General features: G+C 33.9%; 1 protein-coding gene and 1 pseudogene across 2 annotated transcripts; one reads left to right on the top strand and one right to left on the bottom strand.

Annotated features, from left to right (window-relative positions):
* The first annotated feature begins 2,096 nt into the window (after nt 1-2,096).
* On the top strand, nt 2,097-25,189 carry LOC124819917 (WD40 domain-containing protein). 2 transcript variants are annotated; one of them, XM_088096220.1, is made up of 26 exons: nt 2,097-2,316; nt 2,467-2,547; nt 3,000-3,380; nt 6,275-6,429; nt 7,088-7,327; nt 7,619-7,728; nt 7,820-7,897; nt 7,972-8,072; nt 9,219-9,310; nt 9,698-9,828; nt 9,937-10,040; nt 10,120-10,197; nt 10,313-10,391; nt 10,549-10,717; nt 11,777-11,847; nt 12,111-12,191; nt 12,288-12,358; nt 20,773-20,869; nt 20,959-21,018; nt 21,131-21,185; nt 21,280-21,671; nt 21,738-22,546; nt 22,650-23,631; nt 23,913-24,473; nt 24,617-24,675; nt 24,798-25,189. In XM_088096220.1, the coding sequence occupies exons 2-26, from the start codon at nt 2,492-2,494 to the stop codon at nt 24,997-24,999; spliced, it is 5,214 nt and encodes a 1,737-aa protein (XP_087952346.1). In that variant the 5' UTR covers nt 2,097-2,316; nt 2,467-2,491; the 3' UTR covers nt 25,000-25,189. The 2 variants fall into 2 exon arrangements, with proteins under 2 accessions (XP_087952346.1, XP_087952345.1); XM_088096219.1 differs by having other exon boundaries at nt 2,098-2,316; nt 3,014-3,380.
* On the bottom strand, nt 12,544-15,170 carry LOC148194459 (uncharacterized; annotated as a pseudogene).
* Nucleotides 25,190-26,657: the final 1,468 nt, after the last annotated feature.

Raw genomic sequence — 26,657 nt, 5'->3', positions numbered from 1 at the left:
TAAACGTTTGGGTTTCGTATTCCAATTTGAAATCGAATGATCTTGTTTTGTCGACGAACCTCAATGTGGATAAGTATTTGAGTGATTTTATGTATGCAGGGTTCTCAAGTTCCATGCAGGGTAGCACAAACATTCACACTAATGTGCGATTTGGTCTATGTTTGGATGAATTTATTTCATATAATCAAGAATCCTCATAACCATATTCTGGTTGGTCTATGATTGTCACTCCATACAATCTTCCATCTGAGTTGTGTATGACAAAGTCTTACATGTTTTTACTATATAATTTATGTATTTATTTTTAGTATTTGTGGGTATCTACGGTTAAAATTCGTAATGAATAGTTGATACTCGCGAATATTTATTATCTGAGACAATGTATACTTTTAGTATTGTCAAAACAAATCATCTGTTCAATCCAACTTGACTCACCACGAGTTGATAACTTAGTGAGTTAACGTAACCTAGTTCACTTATTAGCGAATCGTAAAAATTCGAACTTGACCTAACTCACCAGAGGTTGGTGGGTTACATGGATTTGTTCATTGACAAACTTTTTTTTTTTCAATTTTAGAAAAATAAATTTTTTTAAAAATTTAAATTTAAATAAATTTCAACCTAAAATGATGTTAAATCACAAAGACAATGCAAAATAAAAAAAATGTAATACAATCCAAAGTCATCTTAAACTTCAAATATAATTCAAAAGCAAACACCAAAAAAGAAAAAATAGATGGGTTGAAGAGCCAGCCTGGCTCACCATGAGTTCAATCCGGTTAAGAAGTATTATTAGTGAGTTTAGTTCAAAATTACTATGTACCAAAATTTTCATTTTTTTAGTCCAATCGACCAAAACTTGTGGTGGATTGGGTTGACTCATGAGTTCAACCTATTTTAACAATACTAAATATTTTAACCTGTTTATAAATGAGTGAGATACGACGAACATGGATATCCATTATCCGCAAAAATATTAAAATTAAAATTTAATTTATATTTTATTAAGTTAAATTTAATTAAAACTAAAATTAACTAAGTTAAATTTAATTAAATTTTAATTTAATTTTATATTTAATTTAAATTTATGTTATATTTTATATTTTTTCAAATTTTATTTAGATTTTATTTTAAAAATTCATAAATTACATATTTTAATTATTCGTGAATATCACGTATATTCATGAAATTTTAAAATATTCACAAATATATTTTAAATAAATATCTAATAAATAAAAAATAAATATTTTTATTGCAAGCCAAATAATTATTTTATGTTACCAATCGGTCAAAAGTTTTCAGATTGGATTATTATTTACCAACATGTCGATTGGCGATATACATTGATATGATTTATGCAAAAGATGTTATTCAAAGATATAATATGTCCTTGCATGAATTTAATATAATTTATAAAAACGTCTTAATAAAATATTCAATCTTTTATCAATAAATTTTGTTATCATATATTCAAGATGAAAATTTATCAAAAGTAAACGAATATAAAAAAGGTACTATATCCTATGAGGGCATAATTATAAAACAATTTAATATATATATATATATATATATATATATATATATATATATATATATATATATGATATTATGATATTATGATATTATGATATATGTTGAAATAATATTTTTAAACTTAATCTATTTTCTTAAAAATGTAGTAAAAATCAATATTAAGTAATTTGTTTATAAATGAATGTATTTTAATGCTATTGTTGAAAATTTTGTTTAAGTACATATTATTACGTTCTACTTGTTTTATATTCTCTATTATATTATAATAAGATGATGTCGTATAGTTTAATTAACTTATTCTGAAAAAAATTCTGTTACGTAATAACTTTTTTGAAGTGATTATTGCTGAAAATAAATCAAAACAGACGACACGTAGGGGTACATTTGTCATTTAAAGCAAACGATTCGAGAGCATATCTCCGCAGTACCCCGAATTCTCAAAATCTCGTTAACTTCTCAAGACTCGAGATTTTATTTTGACCTATTTGGTCTGTTGCAAGATACAGTGAGCGAGTTATATTTTCGTACCTTATTTGAACGTAATTTCTTGAAATTAATATTTTTATAAAATCCTTCCAAATTTTATGTAAATAAAATCCCCTGAAGTTTCATTCGGCTCTCTTCCCGGCTCCGTCGCGGACACCCAAGAAACACCGCAAGATTGCTTCGGAAACAAGAGCCCCAATTCGAAAGGGATTTATCCTTTCCTTTCTTCCTTTTCCATCCCCTTGCAAGTGCAAGACCTAGTTAATCACTTGCACCAAATCCATCGTAACAGAAGAGGTCAGTGGTGGTGGAAGTTCGATTAATTTTCTTGCAGTTTCTGGATTTGCATTTTTGGAATTGTATCTTCAATCGAATTACACTCCCGAACCCTTTCTTGAGAACAGTGCCCGTTCCACCTCGTAAATAAATAACACCTTTCGGTTTCAGATTCTGCCCTCATTCTTCAATCTGCATGCGGCTTTTGAAGTGCAACCCCTCTTCGCAGCTGCAACTTCAACCGTTTTCGAGGTCTATCTTCCTCTTTAGGATTTTCAGTTACTTTTGTTTATTCAGTTTACTGTTTCGCTTTCTTTTATTTTCGCTTTGCGCGAGCTCCCAGGCGTCGTCGACTTGCGACTTGCCAGTTCCTTTTAAATCTTTGCTTCTACTAAATGTTAAATCGAGACTGATTAGACGTCGGTTAGGTTTTACCTTAATCAATTACTCTCTCCGTTGCCATACATGCAGGAGAACTAGAAGAGTGACGCTTGTTTTGAATTCAATTCAATTTAGATTTATAACGGATAGGTTTCTTGTTAATCCATAGTTTGTGTGGAATGATGTGGTGATGTCATATTGTTAAGCCGAAGTTTGTGTTGTACGATGTGACGATGCAATAGTGCACAATGTATGTATGCTGCTGTTTTTCAGGGATTGGTTTTGGAGTTTGTAGCTTATTCAGGACATTTTATGCACTGTAGTTTGTTATGTGCAGGGTGTTTTAGAAACATGGATTCTCGGAAGGGCAAATCTTCTTGTCGTGCATCTTCGCTTAGTGTTGCACATTTAAGTGTTTCAAATAAGGTGGATCAAATGGTGGCGCCCCCTGGGGATGTGGGAGTTGTTCCGACTGATCTGGATATAGACCTTAGGGAGGTTTACTTTTTAATCATGCACTTTTTGTCTGCGGGACCATGTAGGCGAACGTTTCTACATTTTAAGGAAGAACTTTTAGAGCATCAACTTCTACCCAGAAGATATCATGCTTGGTTTTCAAGAAGTGGTGACCTCGGAGGGGATGATGCCGAAGAAGATGACGATGGCTTCTCTTTACCTTTAGATTATAGCAATTTAGTGGGCAGGTATTTTTTGCTTTATATTTAGAGATTTTATTACCATGTGAGATTGTACTTTTTATGCATAGTTTTTCAATATAGATACTTTTTTACCGGGGCAAGATGTTGGTAAAATGGGAAGTTAAATTTCGTTACACTTCATGTTGAAAGATGATCCACTTTTAGTATGTTTTTTAACTCCTACCAGAAACATGTATTATATCAGCCTGAGCTCGTTTTTTCTTCCATTATATCAGTAAACGAGAAACATACTTATTCCCTAAGTTCCAAAATATATGTTGTTTAAGATTATACTCTGGGATTAAGAAGGTTATTATATATGGTTAATTACAATAAGAGATTGTAGTTTTGTTTGAACAAGCTACTTATAAGTTAAAGGTCCTTTTGGGATGGTTTGTAGTTGTAAGCTTTTAGATTTAAAAAACTACTATCAGTTTTCATATTTAAAAAAATAAATTTTAGTTTTTGATAATTAGTTTTTTCTCTATAAATTTTTTGATCTCAAAATAAATTAGTTTAAAATTTTCTTTAATTGTTAAATTAGTTTAAAGGTATTTTTAAATGGTGGTTGCAGTGCACGTGATGATGATGAGAAGGGCTATTTGCCATGGGTAGCAATTATGTATTTTTGTTAAACAATAAACCAAATTTACAAATATTTTTTTTTTTAGTTTTGAAAATGAATGTAAAAGTGTTTTGAAATAGAGTTAAAAGCAATTTCAGCTTCATTTTTGTCAAACATGTTTTTGTTTTGAAAACCCAAAACCTAAAACTTGCAACCACCCCTAAAGGCCCAAAAGTCTCAAAGTATGATCACTTCATTAATGCAGTCTCTCAACTATTTAGTGGAGCTACCAAATGATAAAATTAGAAAAACATTATACTATTTTCTTAATTTTTCAAGTGATAGAAAATTGTAACAAAACATGTTTTTTGAAGTGGAAGATGTTGTGATAAGGTGATCATAGTTTGGTGCATATACTTGTTTACATTGAAAAGACTCTTTTAAAATTTTATATGCTATATCCTTGTGAACTTGCTTCGTGCATATGTTCATAGAAATAGAGAGACATTGAGCTGAAATTGTATGTTTTGTGACAGTACGAGTGCCTCATTTATATTGAGAAAACGGAATAAATACAAAAAATTGAGGAGATTTGATGTACTCTAATAATAAAGGTATGATACTAGAAATAATAATTATGTTCCTAATAATGCAAATATATTCTTGATTATGAATATCTACACCTTATTTTGTAAAGATCCATAATTATAACACTTCCTTTCAAGATGGAACATACAAGTCATATGATTAGGTTGCAGCTATGATTGGTCCTTGATCCCTTTCTAATATGTCTGCCAACTATTCACTTTCATTTACAAATCTAGTGATGGTATTCTTAGACTCCACCTTTGCTCTTATGAAATGACAATTTTGGTTCATTCATAAAAGATAAGATCAAAGACAATACGTAATGCTATATGGTTGTCTAATATGAGGTCAGTTTTGGAATTTTATTCAATTTAAGCTCTTTGAGCAGTTGCTCTAGCCATATGAGCTCAAAGGTGACTAAAACCATACCTTGTATTTTGCTTCTACACTTGATTTTGGCTCAACATTTTTGTTTCCTGGTTTTCTATGATATTAAATCTCCCCCAACAGGAACACAATACCTAGAAATAGAGCATATATCCTAGGTGAACCTATACATCAACATTAGAATATCCAACAATTTGAGGACTCCCTTTATCTTCATAAATAATGCTAGGGGTATTTATTTTGGATATATCTTAAGATCCATACAACTGCATCCCAATGGTCTTGACAGAAAAAAGTTCATAATTTGACTTACTACACTCGCTTCAAAGGCAATGTCAAGCAAGTCACAATGTGATAATTTAGTTTACCAACTAACTATTTGTACCTTTTAGGATTTGAATTCAACTCTCTTTGGTGTGGTACAAGTTTGATACTTGGGTCCATTGGTATGCCTACCAAAATGTCTAGAGCATATTTCCTCTGCAGTTTGACCAAACCACCCTTGGATTGAACAACTTCAATACCAAGGAAGTACCACAATTTACCAAGCTCTTTTTTCTGGAACTTCTGAACAAGATTGTTTTGGATAGATTATACCCTCCTTATCACATAAACAATTAGGTAGATGCATCCATGGGAAAAATAATGTTAAAATAATGAATGTTCAACTTTACTTCGTGTCATTCCAAATTGCTGGATGACAACACAAAAACACCCAAGCCGTATTAAGGCCATAAATGGACCTGTGAAGATGACACCTTATCAAACAACTCCCCTTGAACAGTAAATCCCAGAGGTTCCTCCATGTATACCTTCTCATCAAGATCTCCTTGGAGAATAAATACAGATATAGTAAATATACATATAAAGTAAATAAACCTGTATTTTCGTGAGTCAAAGTGTTAAACTTCAACATTTAGTGGTACTTTGATACTCTGTACTATAGTTATCTCTGAAGGGTTGACAGTTGACTGCTACTCTCAGTTAGATGGGTTATCACTTGACCTTTAAGTGCATATGAATGATTATCATTTAAAAAAAGGCTGCCAAATTTTATGGTCAATGTCAGTATACTTAAATGTTTATTGCTATTAAGCATTTAGAGAGAATTTTTATTTATTTGAATTTTGGTATATTGGAATTGTTTGTTTTAAAAATAGAAAACGAACATAAAATTATTTTGGAAGTGTCTGATTAATACTCTTAGAGGTATCTCCATCTAGAGATTACTTTCCAATAGAGAATGCTTCATATTTTAATCCAAATATGTTTTCTTATTTGGTTCTGAAATCTTTTCTCTTAGCTGCTGTTTGATATCACCTAAGTCTTAATTATTGTTCATCTTTTTTTTTATTACTAGGTATCCTCATATAACTAAGGATCACTTAGTAAAGCTTCTGAAACAATTGATGCTGAGTACGGTCCATCCTTTGCATGGAAAACTTGGAGGAAGTAGTCCTAATGCAGTTGATGTTCCTACTTTACTTGGATATGGTTCATTTTCGCTTCTTGACAGTACGTGATAAGTTACAGTAATCTTTTTCTTGATCATTCAAGCTAAGATCGCAAGTCATTAAAGCATAAACTGAAAATAATGTCTGCAATTTCAGTCTATTATATGAATTTAATGAATATGCAATTTATACACATTTATTAATGAGTTTCTGTTAGTTATTTGAAATATTCTCAAGGCAATGATTCATATGTTAGGGCTTTCTTTAAAGGTTAGGAGTGGGTATGTATCAAACCCTGTTTTGATTTATATGCTTTGATAAAATTGATAATTGATTGAAGACATGAATCTTACGTAATTATGTTTGCTTCTATATATGTACACGGTTTACAGTTGCCATCCTTGGTCTTCTGCACCAAGATTGGTACTAGCATATACAATGTCATCATTGTGTGGCAAGTAGTCATTAGCATGTTTAAAATGTGAAGGTCCAAGATCCCAAACATTTAAAAACTTGATTAGGTAGTTGTCTACAGTTTAAAATTTCTTCCTGGTGTTCCCTTTTGACAAATGTTGTTCTGGTCTGAAGCTTGTATTAACAAAGTTGGATTTAAATATGTCTGGAAGTTGCTGTAGTTGGCCATGCCCCAACATTAATCACAAAATAGATAAGTGGAGGAATGGGATATTTACTCTATTTTTATTCCTGTGTATGTACAGGTGATAGAAAAACAGCTGACAAGCTTGTGAAGAGCCCTCCACTTTACATGCGCTGGCCTCACATGAAGGCTAATCAGGTTCAAGGGCTAAGTTTAAGGGAGATTGGAGGTGGTTTTACAAAACACCATCGTGCTCCATCTATTCGTAGTGCATGTTATGCTATTGCCAAACCATCTACTATGGTGCAAAAAATGCAAAATATTAAAAAACTAAGGGGGCATCGTGTGGCTGTCTATTGTGGTATGTGTTGCTCTTCTTCTAAACTTACCATTAATATGGTGACTTTATGCAGCTGGATTATCTGAGTTCATGTTCAGTTATTCTTATGAAAGTCACTACTTAGATGTGCATCACATGACACCAATAAGAGTTGATTCCAATATTTTTATAGTATAATTGTTGCTTTCTCTTCTTAGAGTTTCCTTATGAAGTTAAATGTTGATTTTTTATGAACTTAGATGCATATAAGTCATTACATTCATAGATGGACTAACGGTTTATAAATTTTTAAAAAATGATTTTACCTTGCAGCCATATTTGACGGATCAGGGAGATTTGTTATTAGTGGTTCCGATGACCGTCTTGTCAAGATTTGGTCTATGGAAACTGCATTTTGCTTAGCTAGTTGCCGTGGACATGAAGTGAGTAAAAAATATAGTTTATGGAAGTAATTTTGACAAGTGTTTTCCTTTTATTATCATTTCATCTGATGTTGTTGTTATTAAACTGAAGGGTGATATTACTGACTTGGCTGTAAGCTCAAACAATGCTTTGGTGGCATCTGCTTCAAATGATTTTGTCATTAGAGTTGTAAGTAGTATAGCTTAATTTGTATGTTGTCATGCAAACCTTGGGCATCTAAGTTGACATTTGCTTTACAACAGTGGCGATTACCAGATGGGATGCCAATATCAGTTTTGCGGGGACATACAGGAGCTGTTAATACTATTACTTTTAGTCCCAGTGTTGTATACCAGCTGCTATCGTAAGTTTAGGAGTTAGGCCTATTGTTGCCTTTCTATACATTGTCCTAGTGATTCTTGAGACTCAATAGATAAGTCTTGATGTTAATCTATTTATTTCATTCATACATAATTGAATTGTAAAACAGTTGCTAAGGTCATGTTCTGTGTCATACAAAAATCTTTACTATTTTTTATTTGTTAAACCAAGTGTTTTGTTTGGATATTTATTATTTTACTAAATAATAATTGTTAGAGATTTCACATCAATTAAAGGTATAACTAAATTATAATATATAAGTCAGTGTAAATTTCACTTACAAGCTCATTTTTATGATGTTGAGTTAGACTTAAAGCTCATTCTCTAAGACTAATGTTGTGAATTTAACATACTCCTTTGCATGACATTGAATCTCTTTGCCCCATTCCAAATGAGTTACAAAGTTTGTATGTTTTTTAGATTCACCTGTCATGTGACAAACATATTTCATGATTTCATTCTTGTGCAGATTAATTATTTATTTATAATAAATTCAACTATACTTAGTTTTTCTGTTCGAATATATGAAAAGTATTTTATGCTATCTTGTTCATATATTATATAATAACTTATCACATCTTAAATCTGTCTTCTAGGATCCTTATTCTTAGGGATTTATCTTATCTTTTGGAAGTTATTTGTTCTTTAGGATTAAGAGTCCAGTATTGGTATAAATAAGGGTTAATACCTCATGTTTATCAAGTTATTATCAAATTGAAACTCATTACAATATGAATAAAATCATTTTTCAAAGTCTTTCTTTTCTTTCCTTTCCTCAATATTTAAAACCTTTTAATTTCAACTTCGTATCAGAATGGTGCCATCCCCATGTCATTTGTTTGTCATCAAGTTCTGTAAATCAAGAGCTCTACTGTATTTGCATCTGTTTTCTTAGCAACTGATAATCTATTGCATTGTTTCCTCATTCCCACAAGTTTAGATGCTGCTTACCATTGTTTACATTGCTGTATCCACTTGCCTTTGTATAGATCCGTGTCTGTGATCACATCCTCAACTTCAGACCTCTTTTCATTTTTTTAGGGGGGTGGGGTTCTACTAATTTCTTCATTATTTTACACACATGTACATCATTGTAGTGTTAATAATCTAACTTTTATGATTTATGTAGGTCATCCGACGATGGAACTTGTAGAATATGGGATGCAAGGAACTCACACAATCCCCGAATATATGTGCCTCGGCCTCCAGATGCTATAAATGGTCAGTTAATTGCTTATATTTCTGTTAACAGAACAGGCATGGAATTGGAAGTGGCTGAGTTTTGCATTTTTTACCATATTAAATTTGATATGGTGGTACAATCTATTCAGTTTTTAAGTTGGATAAGTTATATTCTATTATAATCTAAATCCAATATAAAAATAAAAAAAGATCTTTTTATATTTCAACACGTTTGTTTAAATAAACACTACACTTGGAATAATGGATGGAATTATCAAATCTTGTTCAAGTCAAACTATGCGAGTTTAGGTCAAATGGATGACTTGTTACTTAAACCTTCCAGATCAGTAGTCTGACCTGCTGACTGAAATAATTACTTTTTTGTTATTAGGTTATTATTTATTGAGGAATTATAAACTTTTTCAGGGAAGAGCAATGCTCCACCAGCTAGTTTGCCATCCTCAAGCAATGGTCAACAAAGCTATCAAGTACTTTGTTGTGCATATAATGCTAATGGAACTGTTTTTGTTACTGGTAGCTCTGATACTTTTGCCAGGGTAGGTTTATTGGTGTGCTCTTCACAAATTTCCTATTTTCTCTCAGGAATACTATTAGCTTATTTAATATCGCTTCTATGCTATGTTGAAAATTACTGCAATTTGCAGGTGTGGAGTGCGATGAAGCCCAGCACTGATGACTCAGAACAACCAATACATGAGATGGATTTATTATCTGGTCACGAAAATGATGTTAATTATGTACAGTTTAGGTTAGCCATCCCAGCTAGATCTATGGTTGTTTGTTTTGCTTTGTAATGATCCTTATTATCTTTGCTATTCTGCATGCAGTGGTTGCTCTGTGGCTTCAAAAATTTTAACATCTGACCCCTGGAAAGAAGAAAATACACTGAAGTTTCGAAATTTCTGGTATATGCTAGCGCTTGCTATAATTTTTTCTACCCTGGTTAGTTTCATTTAATGTAACAACTCCCCTTCTCTCATTACTAAATATATGTTGCATACCTATGTCATGATATTTCAGGTATTGTCATGATAACATAGTTACCTGCTCTCGTGATGGAAGTGCAATTATATGGGTTCCCAGATCACGGAAATCTCATGTGAGCTCCTTTAATTGGATTACCATTGAATTTTGGTCTATTTTTATTCTTGAAGACATTTTCTTTTCCAGAATTGGTTTGGGGATCTATGTGGCATGAGTAGGTTCATTTCCCCCTTTGCTTTCCATGTTAAATATGTTTTCCTCTTCTGTTTCAGGGAAAAGTAGGACGTTGGACTCGTGCATATCATCTAAAAGTGCCACCACCACCGCTGCCTCCCCAACCTCCACGAGGTGGTCCAAGGCAGAGATTGCTACCTACTCCTCGTGGTGTTAATATGATTATATGGAGTCTGGACAATCGCTTTGTGCTTGCAGCTATTATGGGTAATGTACTTGCTAAAAGAAATACTGTAGCAGGGAAATTTTAACCTGCAAATTATACATTTTTTGTATACTTAAGTATATTAAACTGGTAGCACCTTGTATGCAAATCATGGTCAATCACAATCAATTCACTTTGTTGCAGATCTGTTGTTTTAAATACTAACTCTTTGATATGATAACTAACTACAGTTACATAATATAGAACTTTTCTGGCCTCAAGTACACTATATTGTTAGACTCACTACATTTGAGAGATTGTTGCTTTATGATTTTGTTCTTAAAAAGTGTCTTTGGTGCTCACTGTGGGGCTCAAACCCTTTGTGGTTGTGAGTTTAAGCCTCATGGTAATTGAGGCCTAGACAAGCATGAAAGTGGAAACTATATTGGATATTACGAGTATTCTATCAGTGCAACAAACTCGAGGTCCGAACAGTAGCTGGAATATGTAAAGGATCCAAGTTGTCTAATTGGATTTTCTTATAAACAAATCTGCCACAGAGCATACATAATTTTCTACTTGCCACTACTGTGTACTACTGCTTGCTGCTTTTACATATATCACTAAGCATTATATTGCCTCAAGATGTATGTTGGTTTCACATGCAATTGATATTTTATAATCACCACATGGCGTAGAGATTATCAGTTTAGTGTCACAATTGATTTTTTTATCCCATGTGGATTGTGGGGTAGAGAATATGCTTGCTATTGTTTCATATATCACTAAGCATTATATACTATCTATATGTTCCTGGGTTTACTATGCAATTGATATTTTATTATCCCCATCAGGCAATTTGTACTTGTACATCTTTTGCTTATGTGATACCCCCCTTGCTGCTCTCATTCTTAACCAACGTAGAACTCCTTTTATTTGCAATATTATCCAATCACATTGATTGATAATTGCCATGATAATTTTATTCATTTGACATAGCATACATTCACAACTTTGTGATCCCTTCCCTTCTCTTGTATAGATAATCAATCTTATGTTATTTGATGTGGAGAGAAGGTTGTTGCTTGCTTTAACTGAGTACTTGTCTTCTCTTCTTGAAGATTGCAGAATCTGTGTTTGGAATGCAGTTGATGGAAGCTTAGTGCACTCTTTGACTGGTCATACTGAATCAGTAAGACCTAATTCTTTTTTTTTGGTTGAGAATCTGCAAAATCTGTCATCTATCTTTCTCTACCCCCATCCTTTCTGTATTTTGTGTGGGGCTAATTTTTCTCCATTGGTAAACATGCTTAACTTTTATTTGTTGGACTAAAAGTTAAAATTTTCTCATACTTTTCTTATTGGGTTAAGTTATAGCCTCTTATTTTTTTCTTTCTTGATTTGAATTTTTACAGTCATATCATGACTAAATTGTGATTCTTTAATGGTTGGCAGTCTTATGTTTTGGATGTTCACCCTTTCAACCCTCGAATAGCTATGAGTGCTGGATATGATGGACGAACCATTGTTTGGGATGTAAGCTTCTTTTATTTTGGGTCCTTAAAAATCTCAAGGTTTAAACATTCTTTGCAATACATTAATTTATGCTTTTCTGGTATATTATTTTTCCAGATATGGGAGGGCATACCAATTCGAACGTATGAAATTGGACGCTTTAAGTTGGTTGATGGGAAGTTTTCTCCGTAAGTATCTAGAATACTTGTCTTGAGTGGTCTTTTTTTTTTTTTCATTTAATAATTCCATTCTTGTATCTATTTTTTTTCTCTTAATAGATTTTGGTTTGTTCCTCACTTTGGTGATACGCAGTGAATGTCTTCCACACCCATCTGTCTTTCACTTTTCATAATCTGTTTGGTACAGAAACTCATTAGGGTGATCCAAACTTTACAGCTATGTATTCGCTGTCAAGTGATAATAGAGCTGAGAGTTAAAGAAAATGTTATAAATGCTGAAAAGTGAACTGAGTTAAGGTATCAAGATAATAGAAATTTTTATAAAGGCTGAAAAATGAACTGAGTTAAGGTTTCACTATTTATATCCTTACAAAGAACCTGAAAGTAAAACCACACTAAGTACACCACACAACTAATTTTTTCCTTTCATTTTTCAATCTAATTAAACAACTAAAAAGAAATAATTCTTCTCGTCTTAATTCCATTTAACGAAACAGCTTTAAAATTCCACTTCAATTCATCCCAATTTCTACCATTTCCTATTTCTTTTATATTTTGATGACTATCCAAACAGGGTGCAAGAGAGTACAGCAGGAAGACTGAATCAGCAAATAATTGTTGTAGTGACAATTATATCATTCCCATAGACAAAGATGAGGACCAATGCAGGACTGTGAATAGACAAACAAAGAGAATGGCAAATTTGTAGCCTTAAATTAAAACTGTAACAGTGGATTCCAGTATGTCAAACTAGGCTATAGGAGTCCATTTGAGACCATAAATTGCCTTCTTTAATTTGAATACCAAGGACTAATCATTACAAAGCCAGAGGGGTGAGACATATATATCTCATCTTGAAGCATAACATTTAGGGATCTATATTGACATCTAGCCGTTGTAGGGCCACTTGAAAAGGATTAATCTGAATAAGAGGAGATTATATGTAATTGATTAATTTGAAACAATACATCACCCTCTATATATAGACGATTGTAACCCTATAGTATTGGTTACAAAGAAATCTTTAGAATCTTCTAACAACTTCTAACAATAAACCTAATATCCTACTAACAAAACTCCCCCTGAAACTGGTAATGGATATCTATACTTGAAAGAAATAATATAAAAGAATGAAGATTTTTATTCAATTGATTCAAAACAGGATATTCACTTCTATATATAGAGAACTCAAACCCTAAAGTAATAATTACAAGAGATCTCTAGACTCTTCTAACAACTTCTAGTAATTTAACATGCTACCAACAAATTTTTTGTACTGCATTTAATATCCAACTAACAACACTTCTCAAGTTGGTGAAAGGGATATCTGTCATTTCTAGCTTGCATCTGAGATCATAAAATCACTCGGTGGGAAGACCTTTTGTAACAAATCTACTAACTAAAGTCCAAATGGGACGTAGGAAGTAGTGATAAGGTCACTATCTAATTTCTCTTTAATAAAGGGTCTATCTATCCATATGTGTTTGGTCCTATCATGCTAAACTGGATTGTGAGTGTCAAAATATATTTTAGGAAACTTTAAATATTATTTCCATGTATTTAATTTGTTATATTCCCTGTATCTTGCTATTATTATTAGAATAACAATCCCACAATTTTAGGGATTTGTTCCGTAGAATAGGCTGCTCATTCAATGAGCTCTTGTATATATATCCAATGCATGTAAGGAGACAAATAATAGAAAATAATATATTCTCTCTCCTAAATTCAAGATGGTATTAGAGCCTAGTATCCAATAATGAGAAACTGGGGTATTTGAGACATTAAATCCACAAGAAAATGGAAACTTACCAGAGTATGTCAATGAACACGTACCTGTGGGTTTTTCCAATTTACTAAGAAAGGACCTCACTCTTTCTAACTCCTCGTGGTTGAGTTGTATAGATCCTTCCTAACTTTCAGGACCAGTAGCAACATAAGCTTGCCCCCTCTCCTTGGAAGGCCTCCTTTGTGTCCCCAATCTTTACGTTGAGGTTTTCCATGTAACTTCCAGCATTTATCCCTTGTGTGACGTGGCTTGTTGCAATAGGTGCACCAAACTCCTTCATTTTTCTTCTCTGTTCTTGGAAGAGGACCTACTTTTTTTTGTTCTGCAACCATGACTGTTGCTCCTTCAACAAGCATTGCTGAATTATCCACAATTGGGGTCTCTAGCATTAGACTTCTTCTACTTTCTTCACTCCGAATAATTGCCATTACTTCATTGAGTCCAGGAACCTTCTCCTTGCCTAATATTTGGATTCTGACTTAGGCCTACCAAGAAATCATACACCCGATCATGTTCAATGTATTCTCTTAGAATTGCTGAATCCTCAGAACACTTGGCCTTTATGACCCTGTAATGATCTAACTCCATCCATAAAGATTTGAGTTGATTAGCATATTCTGTGACAGTTTTAGTGCCTTGTTTGGTTGCCATTGTTTTTACTTTCACCTCATAAATATGGGCAGGATCCTTTGCCTTAGAGTAGGTTTGCTCTGATGCAGTCCATATAGCCTTTGCAGAAGTGAGGAACATGCATGTATCGCTAATTTCTGGAACCATTGAGTTCCATAGCCATGCCATGATCATGGAGTCTTCTTCATCCCATGATTTGAATCTGGCATCTTCTTTCGCAGGGGCATCTTCTTTCGCAGGGGCATCTTCAGTGAGATGGCTAACCTTTCCTTTCCCTTTTAGAATGGTCTTAATGAGTTGAGACCATTTAAGATAATTTTTTCCATTCAATCTATAAGTTGAATGAACACTCTGCAATTCTCTCGTACTTTGGAACTTGTCTACATTTTCCATTTCAGCCATTACAAAAATGTGCAATTAAGGCACAAAAAGCGAAGATTGATAATGTGCAGGAATGAAGGCTGGGATGGACCTCTAGGGTTGGGCAACAATGAAGGCTGTGATGGACCTCTAGGGTTGGGCAGCAATGAAGGTTGTGATGGAACTCTAGGGTTAGGCAGCAATGAAGGCTGCAATCAAAACACACGGTCAGAGGCTCCCAAGGATCGGACACTTATTAGATCAAACTAGAGCTCTTCTTTTTCAAAATAATGTTCCAAAAAGATTTTGGGGGGAAGCCATTCTCACTGCTACTTACTTGATTAATAGATTACCTTCTACTGTTTTATCCTCAAAAAGTCCCATGGAAGTCTTAAACTCGTTCTACCCACATATAATCCATACAAATAACCTTCAACCTAGAATTTTTTGGTGTGTCTCCTTTGTACATGTTCATAGTAATGGAAGAGGAAAACTTGACCCAAGGGCAATAAAATGTATTTTCTTGGGGTACTCAGCCACACAAAAAGGGTATCGGTGTTTCCATCCCCCATCCAAAAAATTCTTTGTGTCAAGAGATGTTACTTTCAATGAACGAGTAAGCTACTTTGACCAATCTCATCTTCAGGGGGAGACTTTAAGAGAGGAAGATGAACCTTTGATATTACCAAATTTGTCTTTTGGACCAGAAACAAAAACTCAAAAGGATATGACCACTATATGTGAGGTTGAAGCTGAAGAGGAACAAGTAGAGGTGAATCAAATACCTCAATCTGCAAGACCAACAACTAAACCTCATGATAATACAAAATTTGGGAAAGATTTGGTGTACACACGAAGAGAAAAGTCCATTCCAAGATCTACTCATGTTCAAGAATCCAACCCTACAACATTACCTGAGGTAATTCTTTTTGATCCTATAAATTCTATCTCTACTGCTTGTGATGAATTTCCTTCTGAAAAACCAGTTGAACAGATAGATCATAATTTAGACCTCCCAATTGCAATTAAAAAAGGAACCAGAACATGCACCAAACAACAACCTTACCCCTTGACAAATTATCTATCCTTTGAAAAATTCTCACCTACCCATAAAACCTTTCTCACAAGCCTAAACACCACAACTACACCTTCTGTGTCTAAGGCATTAATTGACAAAATGGAAACAAGCCATGGACTTGGAAATGGAGGCGTTGGAGAAAAACAATACTTGGCAGCTAGTCTCCCTACCACCTGGAAAAAGGGCTGTTGGGTGCAAGTGGGTTTATATAGTGAAGTACAAGGCTGATGGGACTATTAAGAGGTATAAGGCAAGGTTGGTAGCTAAGGGATTCACCCAAACATATGGAGTGGATTACTTAGAGACTTTTGCACTAGTTGTTAAAATGAACACGGTTAGAGTAATTTTGTCGTTGGCAGCAAACTACAATTGGGAACTGCAACAATTTGATGTAAAAAATGCATTCCTACATGGAGATCTTGAAGAAGAAATATACATGGAAATACCACCCGGGGGTATACGGGACAGATTGAGGCCAACACAATTTACAAATTAAAAAAGGCGCTATACGGGTTGAAACAGTCACTTAGAGCATGGTTTGGGAGATTCACCAAAGTTATGACAAGTCTTAAATACAAACAGAGCCAAGGGGACCACACTTTATTCATCAAACATTCTGATTCAAGGGGAGTGACAATACTATTGGTCTATGTGGATGATATAATTATTATTGGGAATGATAAAAAGGAACAACAAAGGTTGAGCCAATGCCTTGCCAAGGAATTCGAAATCAAGACTTTAGGGAAGCTAAAATATTTTTTGGGGATTGAAGTAGCCCATTCCAAGAAAGGAATCTTCATATTCCAACAAAAGTATATCGTTGATTTGCTACAGGAGACAGGTAAAACAACCTGCAAACCAGCAAGTACACCTGTTGATCCAAATATAAAGTTGGGAAGTGTAGAGGAGGATGTTTTTGTGGATAAAGAAATGTATCAAGGGAAGACTCATTTACCTATCTCACACTAGACCAGATATTGCCTTTGCTGTGAGCTTAGTTAGCCAATTTATGCACCAACCAGAGGAAGCACATTTACAAGTTGCACTTAGAATTGTCCAGTATTTAAAAGGGACTCCGGGAAAAAGAGTTTTGTTCAAAAGAAATAAGAATGCTAGTCTTGAGGCAGTAATTTTGAAAGAATTATATCCAAGCTGGGAATGGAAAACCCTTATTCACCAGCTTGAGGGGCAGTGTCAAAATATATTTTAGGAAACTTTAAACATTATTTCCATGTATTTAATTTGTTATATTCCCTGTATCTTGCTATTATTATTAGAATAACAATCCCACAATTTTAGGGATTTATTTCGTAGAATAGGCTGCTCATTCAATGAGCTCTTGTATATATATCCAATGCATGTAAGGAGACAAATAATAGAAAATAATATATTCTCTCTCTTAAATTCAAGAGTGAGCAATGCTAATAGTTGGCTTCTTATCACAATAAAGGATCATAGGTTCTTCACATTCCACCTTGTGATCATTTAGAATAATTCTCATTCATAATAATTCATACACCCCTTGTGCCATAGCTCAGAATTCAACCTCTGCACTAGACCTTGCAACAATATTTTCTTAGTTCTCCAAGTCACCAAATTTTCACCCAAGAACATGCAATATCCTGAGGTGGATTTCCTATCTATGATAGATCCTGCAATCTGCATCAATTTACATTTCCATTTTTAAATTTTCATTTCTCTTGAACAATAATCCCCGTCCTGGACTTGTCTTCAAATATTGAAGGATTTTGTTTACCACTGTAAAGAAGTGGACTTTAAGCCTAACTCAACCCTACAAAACTGACTTATAGGATGAGGTTTGCATCTACTTATATATTATAAATTAGCCCTATCTCTAGTCGATGTGAGACTTCCAACACACCCCCTCACGTCGAGATATATATATCTTGAGTGTGAGTCTAGACATTAATGGGTGGTTCGATAACGGCCTGATAGCGGGTGAAACAACATGCCCAACAAACAACAAATATTGCCAGGATAGGCTCTAACCTGACTCTAATACCATGTTAAGAAGTGGACTTTAAGCCTAACTCAACCCCATAAAACTGACTTATAGGGTAAGGTTTGCATTCACTTATATATTATAAATTGATCTTATCTCTAGTTGATGTGGGACTTCCAACAACAACTTCTAGATATCTCTCCTTTGGATCATGTATGAACCGACTAATGACACTCACAACATAGGCTATATCCAATTTGGTGTGAGCTAAGTAAATGAGCTTCCCAACAAGTCTTTGATATTGGCCTTTATTTATTACTCCCAATTTTATCCTTTTGTTCTATAGCAACTCCAGTGGTCTTGTAATTAATCATACTAGTTTCTTTGACAAGATCAATAACGTGGTCTTGTAATCAATCATACTAGTTTCTTTGACAAGATCAATAACATACTTTCTTTGGGAGATAAAGATGCCTTTCTTTGAGGAAGCTACTTCTATCCGAAGGAAGTACTTCAACTTTCTTAGATACTTCATTTCCAAGCAAGTTTTTCCTTTGAGATTTGTTTCTCATGTTCATCATCTCTTGCAACAATCATATCGTCAACATAGACTTAAAGTAGTGCAAGTTTACCTTTTGGATAATGCTTGATGAACAAGGTACGGTCACCTTGACTCTGTCGAAACCCCATGGAGATCATAACATGAGTGAGCCGACCAAACCAAAACCGAGGTGACTGCTTGAGTCCATACAAGGTTTTCTTAAACCTACAAACTTTATTCTCTTCTTCAGTAGGCCTAAAACCTGTGGGAATTTCCATATAGACTTCTTCCTTTAATTGTCCATGCAAGAAAGCATTTTTCACATTAAACTGTTGCAATTCCCAACCAAAATAAGTTGCCAATGAGAGAATGATTCTAATTGTATTCATCTTTGTCACTCGAGCAAATGTCTTCTTATAATCAAATACCATAAGTTTGAGTAAATCCTTTAACAACTAACCTTGCTTTGTAACATTCTAATGTGCCATCGGATTTATACTTTACATTATAAACCCATTTGCATCCTACTACATTTTTATCTAGTAGCCTGTTAACAATTTCCCATGTTTGGCGCTTTTCTAAGGCACTCATCTCTTTATTCATGGTTTGGACCCAATTCTCATCCTTGAATGCTTCTTGAACGGAAGTAGGGACTCTAATTGCATCAATGGTAAAGACGAAACTTTGGTGCTGCATAGATAGGTTTTTAGTAGTCATAAAATGAGAAATAGGATACTTGGTGCAAGATCAAGTTCTTTTCCTCAAAGCAATGGGCAAGTCATCAAGATGAGGTTCACAATTATTCAAGGAATTTTCCAAATGTTCAAGGGTGTCAGAAGAAGGAACACTTACCCCTGGGTCAGATCATTGGTGTTGTTCATGGATCAGGTTGGGTTGCTTTTGTCTCCATTGATATTTTATATGGAAGAAATTATCTGGACAACTAATTTCTAGATGTGACCGTCTCAGGGTCAGAGTTGCCCTTGTTAGGAGCAACTTCAGAAACATGACTAATTTTTGGAGCTGACCCTAACTTAGGAACACGGGTTCCCTTGTTAGGAGTAGCTTCAGAATCGAAATCTCATCCAGTTTGTGGGGATTAGAATTTTGAATTGGATGAGTGGTGGTGATGGGTTGGGGAAAGGATGGGTTACTATAAGAAAAAGGACTTGTTTGAAGACATAAAAACTTTTTGAATATTAAATGTCAACATTAATTATATTTCAGTTTGGTTGACAGCCACGTGAAAAACACGGTGACGACACAGCACATAATGTGCCATGTCAGCGAAACTGATGGTGTCATCCATTTGAAGGACAAACGGGAATACCAAATCTTTTTTTTAATTTTTGACATATTTAGGGATGAAATAGAAGGCATTATACACCTTTAAGGACTTCAAAGGGTATTCAACCTTCTTTAATCTTGCGGCTATCGCTCTCTCTTGAGTAACCATCTCGTCCATTCGTTATCTTCAAATGTTTGATATTCTTTTGAGGTCCTCATCAGTTTTTATTGTATTTTCTCTCTACTGTAACTTCTGAAACTCAAACCCAAACTAATTCTTTTAATATTAATTTATCTGAAATAGTTGTTTTAGCATCAATTATTTTAAAAGTAATTCTTCTTAAATTTAAACCAAATGTGTCCTCAACATTTTTGCTTAAATTCAATTTTTAATATAAGAATGGAGAGCAAGCATTAAACACTAGACCACTATGTTGCTTTAAAGTGAAAGCCAATAAGAACACTTCACCGCTATCTTGTCATATGTGGACTATAGTTATCTGTTCTATATTCAGTTCAACTGTGTAATATTTTTACTTTGTTGTTACCAATTTTAATTGTCTGGACCCATGCTAACACTGAAATACCATTATCATTTTTGTGTATTAATTATGTCAAGCTATGAGCTTAAGCTGCTTTGTGTCCAAATGGGAAAAACCTGTAGACTATATGTCTACCTTGCGGATCTTTAGTGTTTCGTGTCACACATGAATTGTCATTTTTTTAGCCATCACGATCTCTGACAGTATAATTTGTTAAAATGTTGTCATCTTAGGGATGGAACATCAATTGTGCTCTCAGATGATGTTGGACAAATATATTTTCTGAACACAGGTCAAGGCGAGTCCCAAAAAGATGCAAAATATGATCAGGTGGTAAAATATTCCTCCCCTACCTTTTTTTGAAATCAATATAAACTTTATGGAAAGTAAATTTATGTCTATCTCTTTTTTTCTGGCAGTTTTTTCTTGGAGATTATCGACCCCTTATTCAAGATACTCTGGGAAATGTTCTTGATCAGGTTGATAGTCGATGTGCTTCTGTACTTTGTTGATTGTCAGTATGTTTGACTTGATAAGATTGTTGAAATTTTCTGTGGCATACCCAGCTAACCTATGTCACATCTGATGCAGGAGACTCAACTTCCACCACATCGAAGAAACATTCAGGAACCTCTGTGTGATTCTAGTATGTTATTTTTTATTCTAGTATGTTGTGGTTTATTTTGTAATTCTTATGTTTAATAGGATGCTAATTTCTTACAATTTTTCTTTTATACCAGGCATGGTGCCATATCCAGAACCTTATCAGAGTCAATTTCAGCAACGTCGACTTGGTGCTCTTGGCATTGAATGGCGTCCTTCGCAGATAAAATATGCTGTCGGCCCAGATTTTAGTGGTAGCCAAGGTCAAGACTTCCCAGTCATGCCTTTGGTAGATTTTGAAGTAATGGTTGAGCCACAACCAGATTTCATAGATGCCACGTTATGGGAACCAGAATATGACATGATTGTAAGTGAGGATACTGATTCTGAATACAATGTGAATGATGATACTTCTAGTGCAGCTGCACAAGGGAGTGTCATCTCTTCTAGTGATCTAGAGTGCAGCGAAGATGACTCTAGTAATAAGGATGGCCTTAGAAGATCAAGAAGGAAAAAACATAACGTTGGAGTAAGTGTCTTCTTTTTTGTTTGATCAATACTTAATTACAAATTATCTAATCTTAATGTTTCTCAGGTTGAGGTAACAACTTCCTCTGGAAGGCGCGTTAGAAAAAGGAATTTGGATGAGTGTAATGGTAATACTTCTGGAAGTAACAGACCCAGTAAGAAATCCAAGGGCAGTTCAAAATCATCAAAAAGGAAATCTTCAAAAGCAAAGAGATCAAGACCCCAGAGAGTTGCTGCACATAATGCTCGCCATATGTTCTCTCAAATTGATGAAACATCTACTGATGAGGAAGATAATGATTCCAATGATGAATCATCAGACAGTTTCCAAGATCCAGACGATTTTAGTGAGCCTGAGAGGGAAATGGACGTGAAGCATGATGAATTTAAAAAGTCTCAGTTAAAAAAGTTTGCAAATGTGTCGAAGTCTCCTGTATGCTCTGAATCCCAGTCAAATGTTGAAACTAGACCAAGACTGGTACTTAAGTTTTCACTTCGTGATTCTAAGAAGAGTGTGCCCACAGAGGACACAAAACCTACTTGTGAGACTGAGGATAATATGGTATGTCAGTCTTCTAGACCTCAACCCCAAGAATGCCATCATAAAACTTTTCCAGATTCAAAATCTTTGGACTCTGTGCTATCTTCTATGACTGCAACTAATTCTGAACTTCCCCAAAGGCACAATGGAGATGAAAATGATGATAAGATTCAAACTGAGAATGCTACAAATAATCTGGATCCATCTAGATATGTTGAGGAAAACACAGATCAGTGCGGAAAGGTGGAGACACACACGTATGAACTGTCAAGATCAGGGGATGCTTTGCTGACTGGTGCTGAAAATGATGACCATATCGAACACAATGCCAATGGGTAAGTAAAGATAAATGTAAAAAAAATGTTTATGATACTGCTTCACTTTCTATATTTGGCAATGTCTTCAGAATCCAATGTTTTTCACTACCATGTTTTGCAGGAGATCAGAACATATGATTGGCAAGTTAGAGACTTCCGGTAGTATGATTAATAAAGGGCTGACTGGTTTTGAAGATGCACTTAAAATTTCCTCACCCGAACCTTTTTCATCTGGAAATGCTCAGCCAAATGCTGATGCCTTCTGGACATCTGGTTATGAGAAGTTCAATGGTGTTAATAAAAGCCAGTCTGGGTCTGGCAAATGTGCGGAGGACTCGATAGAAAACAATGAAGCTGTTCACTCAAGCCACGCTGGTGACCTGAAAATGAAAGCACCTATGAAATCAACCAAGCTAATTATTAAAAAGAAACAGATTTCATCTGAAACTGAAGCTCCTTGCAAACTAAAATTTGTTAGTTCTAAGGCAGATTCAACTGGTGCTAGAGGTATTGTTATATCTGGAAATTCCTCTATTACAGGTCCTAATCTTTTACCTGAAGGTGAAGATGACATAAAATTTAGTACTCCACAGCTACTGCATTCATATTCTGACAAGAGAAGAGATTACGTTCATGAAAGGGATAAGTCGCATAAAGGAAAAGTCAATCAAGATGGTTTTGAATCTTTTGATTGTGATATTGAAGAACATAATTCTGTTTTCAGCAATCAACTTGGTTTACAAATTGGTTTGTCTGATGTTTTAAGTGATCCTATACGTCGATCACGATCTGTAAGGATAAAAACAACTTCTGAGGAGCCAAGCACTTCAAACAGAAGGGTTAAAATTCATGGGGGTCAAAGTTCGAGGGGAAAATCTGATTGGGAAGACTGTTCTACCAAAGTGTCTGATCAACTTCATCGTAGAACTAGGACTTCCAGACATAGGCGTGATGAACATATTTCCAGTAATCCTGGTGGCTCTTTAACTCGAAGGGTGTCAAACCATCATGTCAAAAATTCGTCATGGTTGATGCTGTCAATGCACGATGATAGTTACCGATATATTCCTCAACATGGTGATGAAGTTGTGTACTTTAGACAGGTAGGTTACATTTTTTTCCCGTTATGGTTTGTAATAAATAGTTCATAGACTCTGGGAAAACAAGTTTCCCTAATCTGTTTCTAGTTTATGCTCTTATCCTTATTTGGTTGGTTTTGTAATCTGCTTCCTAATTCATCCTCCCGTTATGGTTTGTAATAAATAGTTCATAGACTCTTGGAAAACAAGTTTCCCTAATCTGTTTCCTAGTTTATGCTCTTATCCTTATTTGGTTGGTTTTGTAATCTGCTTCCTAATTCATCTTCCTGATATTTGATTGCCAGGGACATCAAGAGTACTTAGAGTCATGTGCATCATCTGAATCAGGTCCATGGAGATCAATTACAGGACTAGGCTTTTCTGAAATTTGCAAGGTTGAAGAGCTTGAGTATGCTGAGCTCCCAGGCTCCGGGGACAGCTGTTGTAAACTTAAACTTAAATTTGTGGATCCTTCTTCATACGTGCATGGAAAAATGTTTAAATTGACCCTACCTGAATTGAATGACTTCTCTGATTTTGTTGTTGAGAAAACATGGTATGATACTGCCATGAAGAGAAATTGGTCTTCAAGAGATAAATGCAAGGTCTGGTGGAGAAATGGAGACGGGGATGGTGGAAACTGGTGGGATGGTAGAATTATTTCAGTGCAGGCCAAATCTCATGACTTTCCTGATAGTCCTTGGGAACGGTGTCAGATCCAGTACAAGAATGATCCAACCGAGAATCATCTGCATAGTCCGTGGGAACTGCGTGATCCTGATCCTGAGATTCAATGGAAGCATCCCCATATTGATCACACAATCAGAGATAAGCTGCTTTCCTACTTCACTAAATTAGATCGCAGGGTAAGTAAATATAAAACTTTATTAGCCTATGTTCTTTCACTGAATTAGAGGCTTATTGATACTTGCAAGATGCAAAGTTATAATTTTGATTGAAAGGGTGGTGGGTGGAACGTTTTTCATTGTTTGTATTTCCCTCAACTCAGGAGAAATTTGATATCCAAGCATTGAACAAAGTAGCTGAAAAATTAGAGTTTGCAAACAGGTAACAAAGTTTCTGTCTAGTAAAAAAGAGAGGATTGATATGCCTGTCGTTTTGTACACAATCTTGTTCTAGCAATTAGGTTAAGCCTGAGTTAATTTGTCATCTTTGGATTTGTTTTACAGGTTTCCCGTCCCACTCTATCCTGAATTGATTCAGTCAAGGTTGGAGAATGACTACTATCGTACTGTGGAAGGTGTCAAGCATGATATAATGGTAATGTTATCAAATGCCGAAGACTTCTTTACAATTACAAAAAGTGTTCAGCTGTTGGGCAAGATCAGGAGAATATCAGACTGGTTTAGAAAGAAACTTGAAAGGGTATAGAAGGCCCAAATTGGGTTTTATAGGTTTCTTCTAACATTGTTTTTCATTCTTTAATCCAATTTTGGAGAATTAGTTGGTATTTAAGTTGGTTTTATAGAATGGTGAAGGGCATAGGTGGTGGGTAAATATCAGCTATCACGTGTATATATACGAACTCATCCTTTTTAATGCCAATTGCCGTTTTGAATCATCTTCGGCTTTATAACTTTGATTTCAAATTTTAATCTTTTAATGGATTTGCCTAGGCTCCTTTGAACCCGAGTTTAATATTCAATATAGAGTGCTCTAGAACCAATAAAACCTTCCAATTCATACTTTTCAACTTCCACCATTCCACATGATTTCCTATTCTGACATTAATTTACTGTAGTGCTGGATGATTTACATTTTCTTTGATAAATTTAAAGATATATATAGTAATTAATTTAAAGTATAATGTATAAAATATTATTTTTAAAGTAGTTTACTATAATCACGGGACTATTATTTTTAACTAGCATTATTTTTTAAATAATTTTAGTTAGTGTAATATTTGATTGATTTAGCTTTTATCAACAATCATTTATATAGATTATTAATAGATTGATTTTATTTATGCAAATATTCAGTAATAAATAGAAAATATATAGTTTGAGTCAAGCTATACAAATATTTTGTTTCAAAACAGTATTAAAGAGTGGAAATTTTTATTTGTAATTTTGAAATAAAAGAATGAATTAAAAGAAGTCAATGATTGTATTTGTATGTGTTATGTATGTACATGTATTAAATATGTAAAAGTATTCATGCGCAGCGTCGGCTTGTAAATACGATTTTTTGTAAACTGTACTAAAATTAAATAAAATTTTAGTATCAACATGTTATTCATATAATTAAATTAGCTTTTACCTTCTGGAAATACGTTTGTGTGATTAGTTCAAAGTAAAAGTTATATGTTATATGTAAAAATAAAATAAATCAAAGAATTAAATAAACCGAATTAAATGATTGTTTATATACATATATATATATATATATATATATATATATATATATATATATATATATATATATATATATACATATATATATATGTATGTATACATATATGTATGTATGTATATATATATATATATATGTATGTATGGATCATTTTATTATTTTCACCGTCAGATTATAATCATATATTAATTATATTGATTAGTGTAAAATAAAAGAAAAATTAACAGTTATCAAATAGTTTATATTTGTAAATATTTTTACAGTTGTATAATATATTGATGTAAATGAAATTTCAAATAAATTTGGATATAAAATTTCATATTATGTTTTATAAAAAAAATGATTGAAAAGTCATCATTTATGTAAGTTATGTCATAATTCACAAATAGTAAGCCATGAAATGATGAATTCTCCGCCTCAAAACGTAGTACTTAGAATTTTTTTTTTTACATTCACATTTTAACTGATTTTATATATTCACTTTACAACTATATAAAATAATTATTTAATTGTAATATAATATTTTATTATGAAAAAGAATTATAAAGGAGATGGTGTTTTGAAAAACAGAGTCAAAATAATTTTTTTTTTCTAGAATAACAATTGAATTACAACCTTCCTACGTATTCATCTCTGTGCCATAATGCTTTACGGGACTAAGGCGGAGGTCTTTCGCA

The sequence above is a fragment of the Vigna umbellata genome, chromosome 8, assembly GCF_029865625.1.
Source record: "Vigna umbellata cultivar VRB3 chromosome 8, Vumbellata_1.0, whole genome shotgun sequence".
Classification (NCBI taxonomy): Eukaryota; Viridiplantae; Streptophyta; class Magnoliopsida; order Fabales; family Fabaceae; genus Vigna; species Vigna umbellata.
Note: the sequence above shows the minus strand (reverse complement) of the source record. Positions and strands in the feature narration are given on the sequence as shown.